The following is an 11,715-nucleotide window of genomic DNA, read 5'->3' on the forward strand; positions in this document are numbered from 1 at the left end:
CAAAAAAAAAAAAAAAAAGATCACACCAAAGTAGCAGTTCTCAACCTTATTAGATTCGAGGGACCCCTCCAAAACTTTTGTGAATTGAGTAGCACCCACTGAAAAAAAAATGCATTTATTGTAGTGCTCACTTGGTTGAGGTGGAGAAGCCAGGAAGGAGGAGGAACAGAGGGCGTCTACACCAGACACTACGACAGTGTAGCATCAGTGGGCACAAGCTGTGATACCGCAGTTACATCACCATAGTGATGCGCTCCCTTGCTATAGTGTGTCGCTGTGGTGAAGTAGCAGCTAAAAATAACCAAGTGCCGCTGGCACAGTGCACTATTATCGCGCTGTGATTTAGTGATGACGCAGTAACAACGGTACCATAGGGGCATGTATAGACGCACCCAGTTAGTAGGAAATACAGTAGGTAAAGTGGAGAAGGAGAGGCTGGAAGGGAAAAGCCTGATCTTATCTCCTCACTGCAGCCTATATTTTTCTCACTTATCTCCTCTTTCCCAGCAGCACCCTTCAAAGGCTATCACAGCACTGCAGAGTGCCACAGCACCCTGGTTGAGAATCATTGCTCCATAGTCCATCACTTGAAAATTTAGGCCCCAAACCAGCAGTTTCCAATGGCCTCAACCAGATGCATTTGCTACACATTTCTGAGAATCCAGCCAAGTGCATTTCAAACTAAGCATCTAAAAATCCAGGCATGAGGAATCAGAAAAAAAAAATGTCCTAAAATTTTGATCTAGTTTCTATTTGCCAACAAAACATAGCAGAAAATATAAATGTGGAAAAAATATAAAATCTCTGCAGCGATGATAAACCTGACTAGAAAATACTCCTGGGATACAAGGTGAAAGAAAGAGAGAGATTAAGAACCAGGTCCAAACTGACATTGTGTGTGCCTCCATAGAGGCACCCGGATCCAGGGGGGTGATCCAGATCAACAGGACTGGGCTCCTAGGATGCCTCTGCAAGGAATGGACTGAGCTACTTGCTAGGAGGGAGACGCCAATAACTAATCTACAGGAAATGCCTGGGTTCCCCAGCTCTGTTACCAGGTTATTTCTGTGTTTTATCCCAGTGGTCTCCAAACTTTTTTGATTGCGCACCCCTATAAGTAAAAAAATTTTGAGCACACCCTCCCCAATATATGTATATTTATATAAATAGAAATTCTAATATTTTCTTCCCGCACCCCAATGGATCGTCTCATGCACCCCACTTTGGAGACCACTGTTTTATCCAATATCTAGCTAATGCAAAAGGCATAAGCAATCCTGCAAACTGGGACTGGGAGTTCCCCACTCTACCCACTAGGCTACAGATTCGCACATCCACTTGCCTGTTCCTCTGTCTTCGTGAATCTTGCACTCTTGGCTCTCAGTAGCCTGAACTCAACAGGAAGAGTGTGTGGTGATCCCTCCCAGCCTAGCACTTTCCTGGGAAGTACAGGTTTGAGTCCCCCGAGTGGGGACAGCTTAGAACCTGGTCACTTGCTCCCTGGTCAGGTGCTCTAACCCACAAGCTATTGGGCCAGCGGAGGGCAGCAGGCCCGCACCATGCCTTCTGTGATGAGCGACATGCATGCAAGTTCTCAGTGCCCAGCAGTTTTTAGGGGGGGCTCCATCTCAACCTTAAGAATCGAGGACTCCTTTGTACTTTCCTCCCAAACTAACTGGGATTGCAACAGAGTTTAGCAGGAGCTAGGTACTTAGGTAGCTGATCTGTATTGCTTCTGAGCATGTGCAGGAGGTGCTCAGGGAATATTTCAAGGCCAAAATGGAGATGCCTGGGTGGTTTTGCAGCTGCTGGAATGGGGTCAATCAACCAAGGTCCTGGTTAGGTGCCTACAAGGACAATTGGGATCAGGGCTGAGATGATTTTCATTCAGATTTAGACTCCTCAATTACATGGACACTTTTGAAATTTGTATTCATAGATCCTCTATCTTCTGCTAAAAATTCTCTGTTTGTAATGCAAAATAACAGTGTAGCAAATAAAAACATTGTCTGCTTCTGATGATAAGCCCTGATGATTTATAATGCTGTCTAATTACTAGCAGCTTGAGTTTCAGTATGTTTCAGGCAGACGTTTGTGCTTGTAGATAAATTCACCCCCCACTATACACACACACACACACGCACTATGGTGCTATGTACTGGAGTACAACTGATTTAAATGCACACATCATTAGATGGGCACGTACCCAGCTAAGTGTACGCCCAAGTCAGGAATTTGCATGTACCTACCTGATGCGGCGCATGCAAAATAGGTCTATGTTTATGTCAGGGTAACTACAATGCAGGCCTAGGACAATCCTGCCAGGACTTATGTAAACACTTAAGTTTTATGCACTGTGGCCCTAGTACAAGAAAAAATCCTTACTTAGAAACAATACTTAAAATTCCCTGAATTGGGGTCTTAGGAGCAGACTTCCTGGGCACCCCCCACAGCACAAACTTAAGGATATGTAAGTCTCTGTAGAATGTAGGCTTATGCATTACTAGCTTTTGGGGGATGTCAGGACCTCTGAAAATGAAGAGTCTTACTTGCAAGACCTTAAAATTAGACAAAGTCTAAATTGCTCCAGTATGAATATTTTTAGCTTTCAATTCCCCATATAATTTCAAGACAAGAACAAATCTTTAGCATAATTCTTATATTCACACAACTTCAAAAACAACATGATGGTTTTGAAAGGTATGTGCAAACTCAGGATATCCTGCCAATCCATTACAAGCTCTGCCTAAAACATAATGGATTTTACACTCTATATACTACTGAAAGGTCAGAAAGGTGTCAAACTCATACCTTAGTTCAGGTTCATACAAGAACTTTCAAAACAGGTTTAACTTACCTGCCAGAAGTCAGCAACAGTAGCAGGAAGAGGGCCCTGAGCAGCAATATATGCTGGGTTCCTGGGGTCATGGTCCATCTGGAGTGAGGAAGGAGAGCACAGATCAGATTTATTAAAAGCAAAACAAAAGCCCTAGACAGGTTAGGAAAATGATGTGTTTCTTGGTAACAGCCATGAATTGATATGTCTTCACATCCTCAGAGGTGGGCAAAACATTTTATTTCCATTCACTGGGTCAAAGAAGCTCCTTGCCACAGCAGAGTGAGGTTACCAGATCAATATAATCATGAATGATGATCAATGTCCGATGTCCTAACCATGTAGTGAAAGAGCATTTAAGAGAGATGATTGACAAAGCATTTACTTGAATCCATGCTCTTGGTCTCATAGCAACCCAGAAGCCATTTAAAACATTTTTCTACACTGTATTAAAAGAATGCTGGGCTTATCTAAATATCTGCTCCATTTCCACCATGTTAGTCAAGGGCACATGTAACTAAGACGAGCAAAAATGGAGAACAAATTCAGTTACTGGCTTTTGCTGGTTAGTTGATTTGTCTAAATGCATGTGTTTAGCCTCAATAGAGGAAGTTCTGCTTAAAGACCTTAATTATAACATTTAATTCAAGGACTGACTGAGCAGAAAAAAAAGAGTCTAAGAAACAAAGCCATCAAGAGTAAATAGGATTAGTGTGTTACAATGAATGTTTTCAAACTGATGGGTGGTTTTCTTGGTCCTACGTCTTAGGACTCATTCTCCTTTGAAATAGAAGATTTGCTGATGTGATTTTTTAAAAAGCTAATCCTTAATAGGGCAAGACAAAATTTTGAACATGAAGGGAAAGAAGGTGTGTGTGTGTGTGTGTGTGTGTGTGTGTGTGTGTGTGTGTGTGTGTGTGTGAGAGAGAGAGAGAGAGAGAGAGAGAGAAACTTGAAATGTAGTTGGTAAGAGTTAAACTTGTATACGTGTAACTCAAAGACTTGGCTTCATCCTAGCATATGCTTCTGTACTGTATGTGAAGTTAAATTCTGAATAGGAATGAAAGTAAGTCATATTTGTGTTAATAGGCATCTACTGAATTTATTCATAGCCTATCAAAATTTTCAGTGATGGTTGATGTCAGCATAAAAGAATGCACCTCATAATTATGCACACTATAAAAAAGGAAGGAGCATAAAAGAACAGATGTAAGTTATTCTAATAAAACAACATGATGGTTGTTGCAAAAAAGTAGAAAAAAAACTTTATCTTCTAATTTCTCATGTATTATTAAAACTGGACCTACTGTTAAAATTCACCATGAAAACCCAAAGCAGGCAGAATTATGTCATTGAATTTGTTTTGCATAAAAGCCTCCTTTTTAAATATCATATACTATTATGAGACATCTTGGACAAAATGAAAGTCATTATAATTCCACTTTATATATTCTTGTGTAAGCAAATGATTTGCTGAAAAGTTGGTCTTTTCAGCAAACTGTTCATGGTAAGCAACTGGTCAAAATATAATTATAGCCTTACATCTTCTGCCTTTTGCCAAAAGCACCTTTGGAGGTAAAAAATTTAGCTCTGCAGGTGTTTTTAAACCAGAAAAATTAACTGCTTTCAAAAACAGGAACAGAATTTAGTGACCATATAAAAGGGCCAAAATTTTCAAAAAAGAAGAATTTAGTCAGGTATCTGAAAAAGGTCTCACTTCGGCAAAGAATGTGTTCAATCAGAACTAGACATTTTTTAATTAGGGTTCAAATTTTTCTCTTGTTCTACTAAATTTAAGAAGACTGTTTTAAAAAAAAATCCTGCTAAAGTCAATGGGACAACTGTAAGCTTAAGTTAAGTGTCTTGCTGAATTGGCATTTTATTGGTTTCCAAAAGCCATACAAAACTAGAGAGTCTGTCCTCAGAAGAACCTGTTGTATACTTAAACTTTTGAAAGCCATACTGTTTAGTTATATATGTAGCTGTGGATTTGTGAATTTGAAAATTTAGCCAGAGAGAAAAGGTAAAAAGATAATTTGTTTGATAAGTTGTTTGGGATTTTTTTTTTTTTAAACCAATCACTTGTGCGTACACACCAGAAACCATAGACACATGGAATAAATAAGGTACTGTCATAGAAGAAATACTTCTAAGCACTCCATCTTTCTGATAAATGCTTGGTGCTGCTTGAAACGTGAAAAACTTAATAATAAGCAGAGTGGTAAAATATGTCATCAGCTTAACAATAACTCAAAAGACATTACAATTATTAGATTCCAAGCACATTCTGTTGTACAGAAAACAATTATAAGCAGAAACAGCATTTGCTCAGAGCAAATAGAAGATGGCAGAAAGCCCCATTAAATGATTTTTAACTTCACAAAAAAAGAGCAAAGACTAAACTTACTGAACACGATGCCTGCTTTTAGTCTCAGCTTCAAAAGCTACACAATTTGGAACAATCTTGAAAAGTTATGACTTTGATCAAATTGGATTTGATGTAATCTGCAGTAATTGTAATGGATCAGTTTGTTTATGTATTAATGTATTTGTAAAAGGATCGTGAAGGTTACCCACAGCACTGAATGGAGCCTATTTTATTGTAGTTAATAAACATTTGAGTAAATATATAAAATCAGTAATGGATTTTAAACCTGACTGATCACTGAGCAAATTAAAACATTTTGTAACCTCTCATGGACCTCTTCTCTCCAGGATTCATTAACGCCTCACCTCACTAAAATGAGACAAAGAAATAAGGGATGTGGAACAGTTTTGAGAACCTCAGACCCCAAACTATCAGTTTATGAAACCAAAAATCAACAAGGTCTGGTTTGCTAAAAGCTTGTACAAGAACAATCTTCAGAAATCATGCTACATATATATTATCGTTCAGTAAGAATAAGATTTCTCTCTGCTCTTGCCACAGGTCAGAGTTCATGTTCTTTACAGCAGTAAATGGATCAACCATTTTTAGAAGAAAAAGTGGTGCAATTATTCCAAGTGTTCCACTATAATGGAATTCTCATTTTCCACGGCACTGCAGCTATGGCCAGGGTGTGTGATAATATGGCAATCTGTTTTAACACGATGGGAGAAAAAGGATCAAGGACCACCACAAACCAAGGTGCAATTAATAGCAGTAATCTAGGTATCTATCACTGCCAGAAGCAAAAAAGGAAAAGTTGGAGCAAAAAAGAAGCCACAGGAAACATCTGCCCCATTCAACCTTATTTTTAGGAAAGGAGTCCTGCAGGGGACTGAATCAAATAAGCCATAAATGCAAGTTAGTACCGTGTGTTGTGTTCTTCTAGGGCATGCCCTTAATGAAAGAAGATTTACAACGTCCCAAATTGGAGAACAGCACAAAATACATATAATTATGATTAATAGGGCTCAAACCTAATTCATCCGAATTTCAGTCTATAACACTAAATAATTGTGTTTTTATCTTTACTCTCCTAAAGAACTAAAACTACTGCTTTAATTGTACTTTACATTTTTCTTAATGTGGCACCATCTAGCTCCTTCCTTCTTAGAGTCTCACTGAAGAAATCATTCTTTTGTTGGGTTTTCTGTAGATACAGACTGTGCTGCTGCATGACTTCAAAGCTATCATTGATGAAATAGAGCAAAATCAATGCATTTGAGTTGTAAACAGCCAACTATATTGTATTTGGATTTAAGAGGGTCACTTACAGATTCCTGTTAACGATTACCCATAAAATTCAAACTAAAAGGCAAAAACGTCATATTTTGTCATTGACCATTTTGAAATCCTTATGTAAATGGGACACTGGCGTATCTGGCTCCTACCCAAGATCATTACTATACAAAGAGACAGGGAGGGAGGTAATGAACTTGCACCGTATTTATATCGATTTAAATCCTTTGATTCCAAATGAGTTGCTACTAATTTGCACCATTGTGTGATTAGGACCATGAACATTGTATGCAAGATTTGTAAATCAATGCTACAGTTTTGATCGTTACCATGCTACAGGAAGGTGGCCAGGGACTGACCAGTGCCTTAAGAATAAGTCTATAATGGGGCAATTTAGAATGCAGTTCTGTAATCTGATCCAACACCAATAGAGTCTACTTCTGTATATTTATATACACACATGGGGACTGTAAATAGCCTCAATTTATATGTTAAATGTGTTTTCTTTTACTGAAAGCATATCCAAATACACTTATACTTAGTCATCATTTTCATTTCTGTATTAAAATTATAAAAAGGTAGATTAGTTCCCATATATTCTTGAATTAAAATTTAAAACAATTTAAAATGCTTCTTTTAAAGCCCATAATGGAGTGAAAGAAGTAAATCTAGTTGTGAATGCCATTATGAATTTCAGTCTATTCTTAGTGATAACATTTGTATGCTGTGTTTGAGCAAACTGTCACGTTAATGACATTCCTCAGTCTGGTGTCTTCAATAATAAGCAAGCTGAGTTTTTAAATGTAATTGATGGGTTTTTTTTCTTTCAGACACCCTATGAGGAAAACCAGAATTCCATTTACTTTCATGACCTCTGATTTAAAAGCAAAGATTGCACATTATTTACTACTGGATGATTTCCCTGAAATTTAATGAGGACTAAGTACAAATATGACAGATGTAATTATCACAGTTTTATTCTGCACAGTCAGGGTCTCCTTGTGCTGTAATTGCAAGCTTTTCATTCAACTGCCGGTAGCAGTTATTATCATAGTACTTTATGTTATTTCAGAACAGAGGAAACAGGCTTCTGCCTTACTTTTTACTCCATGGAATTCCATAAAAATACTGTCTACCTGGTTTTACATAAGAATAAAATTGAAGGGATAAGGAATAAGCTTTGATTAGATCTCTCTGCTGACTTTCCTCACACGCTTTCAACCATGTTGAGGCCACAAGTCTAACCTCAGTTTTCATAATGTATTAGGAGGGATGGAGGATCTTGAGGGGGGTAGCAGTTTTAAAAAGAAAGAAGCATATGGGCAGGTGGCCAGCTCATTGTCTAGTGCAAAGAATTTTTTTCAGCATGTATTGCTGCACTCATTTAGACTTAAATCAGGGTTGAGTGAGCCCCAGCAGGAGACTGGACCACTGACCCAGAAGCTGGACATACTTAAGGGCAAGTACACCATTGGAGGCCTCCTTTTCTGAAGCTTGAATATAATTACTTTACTTTACACTCCACCCCCATCAGACGGCTCATGTGCAGAGGGAAAAATCCTCCTCTAGTTCTTTTCAGATTGTACTGATCTTGTGTTATTAATGCCCACCTAGCAGTATACTACAATGGTCAGTTCTAATTCAACCACTGCAAGGCACAAATGCACCAAAAAGTCATTGTGTTGGCATGATAATTATTGAGTTTGTGTAAGTTGAAAAGCAGCATTCTTTAAAAAAAAAAAAAAAAAAAAGGTCTGGTTTTGCAAGACGGAACAAAGGATGTTTCACTGGTATTTCAAATCTACTGTGCATTTTCAGGAAGAGGGGCCAAGTGCATAGCTGTTAAAAGCAAAAAGGAAATCCTCAACTAAAAGCAGTAGCAATAGACAGGGAAGTCTCTGTGGAGTTTCAGTGGATATATTGCCCGAGTAGGAAAGTTAGGAGGACATTCTCTGAATCAGAACTTCCTAGACCTCGAATGCTGGGGGTTGCAAGTGAGAGAGGAACAGCAGAAAAAATGCTGGTCACCCCATTCACTCTCCCTTTCAGTATCCACCCTCTGCTACTGCAGGACTCAGGACACTGGGCAAGCTGGACCTATGATCTGATCCAGTGAATGGCAGTTCTTTGGTTCTTATAAGTAAGGACTAGAGAATCAGCCTTTATATATGGGGCTAGTTCCAAGTGGGTCCTGATCTGGTTTAGGAGAAAGTGGGAAGAGAACTGGAGTCCTAGGATTTGCCAAAAAACAGAATGGTTCATACAGTCCAGAGCTGATGCCAAACTCACAACTATAATGAGGCACAGTGATGAGAATGTGTTATTCAGCTTAACTTTACAAAGCTTGTGGTACCAAGCTTTCCAGTGTGCCCTTGCAAAGTAGTCAGTGCTGTCGAGCAATCTGTCACTGCACGTACTATGTAGTCTGTTGTTTTCCAGTTGACTTAAATGCAAGAAAATAAACCAATGGACAATAATTCTCATCTTGAGAGTTTCTTTCCTTGGAATAAGACAAGTTTAGTTTTTTTCTAAAAAACAAATAACCTCCCAAACAGAAGTCATGTCCTTCCCTCCTTCCCACATAGGATCCCTGCCCCAGGGGAGGGGAACTCTGAACTTCTCTATGCAGTTTGCACTAAGCCGGACAATGGGCTCTATCCTGGAAGATGCTGGTTCCCTCTCATACAATATTTCCAGTAGCCTAAGGCGTATTCTAACTTATATTAACTGCCATCAACCCCAAAGGGCTAGCTTGGCTGCTGGGCATCACTGAAGTGTAAAGGTGCTCTGGTCATGCTCCTTTTCCCCAGACTCTGGACTATGGATAACTACTACATCATCAGCAGATTACCCTACATATGGAATTTCCTTAGTGGCCAAATCCATTAGCATGATAACTTCTTTCATCACTGAGCACCACAAAGTAGCCAGAATGGGATGAATCTGGTCCTCAGAGTATATATGAGGCATAAAACCCTTATAAAGCTTACATGATAACACCCTGAAGACCTTTACTGGAAGAGTTTGTATCATGAAGTGATTATCTAGAGAGCAAGTTCATTAAACTTGTGAAAATTAAACCTTTAAAGACACTGCCCAATGCACCAAATACAAAGCTCAGAGTATAAGCCCTACACTATTCTTTTTAAAAGGGAAGCATTGTCAATAGAATTGGAAGGAAATAGCTTGTAACTGCAGATCTATCTGTTGCAATTTGTTAGTTGCATTGCCCACACAAAATGATTTAATTGGGAGAGTGACACTGGAAGATGATCCAGGAACCGGTAATGGGATACACAGACTGCTAGTGTCACCTAATTCTCCAGCCTAAATCCTTAATCAAAGCTTTCCTCTTGGTAATTGTTCAGTGGCTTAAGTAGCATGAATACAAACTACCAACCGTAATGGCCCCTTTGTTGGAAGCCTCAGAAAGGTCAAGGACATGTTGCCTTATTTCCCCTAAAGACAGTCCCTCCAGGTATGGAAGACACAGGGACAGGGCAGTGCTGTGGGTCATGTTATGTTGTTCTGTGGCTATAAAAGGGAAACATCTGATCTCTAAAATTATTGCTCTTATGCTTTTTACAGATAGAAAAAAAGAAAAAGAAAAATCAGTATTCAGTTTGTGAGAGGATGCAGAGGGGCAGATGGGGTACATTAGGGAATCGGTTCAAGATTTGCATTGACCTATGCTGACACTTGGAGGGGTGACAGAGATTCCATTCTCTGATTTCAGGATCATGAGAGAGAGACCGGTAGAGATGCAGAAGTAAATCTCTAGGCACCAAGAAAGTAACAGATGAAGATGGGAAAGGAAATAACACTTCTCACTATAGTAACACAGCAGTTTGTGGAGTGGCATTGACTGGCTTTACATAAAGCAAAGCCCAGTTCTCTTTGGCTACAGCAATCATTCCAATAATATAGTAGCTTTTATGCTACAAAAAGTCAGAGAGAAAGTCAGAGACTGGAAAAAAAAGACAGGCTATCTTTCTCACACAATGAAAAAAATCTGCTGAATTAAAAGTACAATGTCCAGTACTACAGCTGACAAGCTAGTACTTCCAGGTACAAAAAATGACTTTATTACTCAAGCTGAAGAATGGTTATCTATTGACATTATTTTTCTTGGTATATAATCTTCAAAGACATTGTGTGAAAGTGAATGGAAAATTCTCTATTTTCTCACTCAAAATGACAGCTGAAGACAGTGGTTGGGAAGTGGAGCTAGATATAGACAGTTCTGGTCATCACAACAGTGACTTGCCTCAAGTTAACATATTACAATGACAAGGCAAGGAAAAAGGCTTGATTATTTGGATTATTTCACATTAGCTATTGTACTTACAATTGGACTGGCATTGATGTAGTCTGAGTTGTCGTGACTATTTTCAGTTTTCAAGAATATCCTGGAATGATCATCTGCAAAGGCAAAATTAAAAAAAAAAAAAAGAGAATAATATTGTTTCCCACCTGCTTCAAGTTAAACAAAAAACAAATTAACATTTACGGCAAAAGTACACATAAAATATAAAATATTGGGGAGAGCAAACAAACAGAGGCACAAGCATGCTCATTGTAAGCTTGCGAGCTATAGTGCAACAGCGGTGAAGATGTGGTACCACAGGACTCTGTGTATGTACTTGGGCTGCTATCTCATGCTGAAGTCTGTGCTGCTATGACTTCACTCCTATTTTTACCAGCAAAATTATGGAAAGCGTGGGCAGGCCCAAGAATGCTGCAGTCCTCTCTTTGACAGTAGCACAGATATAAGAGAAGCCATGTCTGGTACATCAGTGCAGAACACATGTTCTCAAAGATATGCAGAAGCTGCACAGCCCTGAGTAAAGCCATGTCCCTGGCTGCTCCCCACTACTTGCCACCCATCTACAGTAAGTAAGAAAGCAGCAGCTCCGAGGAGACTTTCTGTACCACCCCGATGGTAAGACTAGAAGCCAGAGCAAGGCTGCATGGAAGTCCAGGTAACAAAATCCTTAGACGCAGGTGTAGCAGTGGATGTAGTCTTTCTGCACTTTCAGAAGGCCTTCGACACTGTCTCTCACCCCATTCTCATTAAAAACTTAGGGGACTGTGGTGTCAACACCTACACAGTCAAATGGGTCACTAGATGGCTGGAGGGCTGCACCCAGAGAGTGGTGGTGGATGGGCCATTTTCGACCTGGAGGGATGTGGGCAGTGGGGTCCCCCAGGGCTT

At 39.3% G+C, this 11,715-nt stretch overlaps 1 protein-coding gene across 1 annotated transcript in view; it reads right to left on the bottom strand.

Annotated features, from left to right (window-relative positions):
- PTPRN2 (protein tyrosine phosphatase, receptor type N2) overlaps positions 1-11,715 on the bottom strand; it is an 870,593-nt gene that overhangs the window by 53,432 nt on the left and 805,446 nt on the right. Inside the window, exons 16-17 of the mRNA XM_019528486.1 lie at positions 10,849-10,922; positions 2,858-2,935 (exon numbers count right to left, since the gene is read on the bottom strand). Of these exons, the coding sequence (XP_019384031.1) occupies positions 2,858-2,935; positions 10,849-10,922 (152 nt within the window). The remainder of the gene's footprint in view (positions 1-2,857; positions 2,936-10,848; positions 10,923-11,715) is intronic.

The sequence above is a fragment of the Crocodylus porosus genome, unplaced genomic scaffold, assembly GCF_001723895.1.
Source record: "Crocodylus porosus isolate Cpor-Errol unplaced genomic scaffold, CroPor_comp1, whole genome shotgun sequence".
NCBI classification, from domain to species: domain Eukaryota; kingdom Metazoa; phylum Chordata; order Crocodylia; family Crocodylidae; genus Crocodylus; species Crocodylus porosus.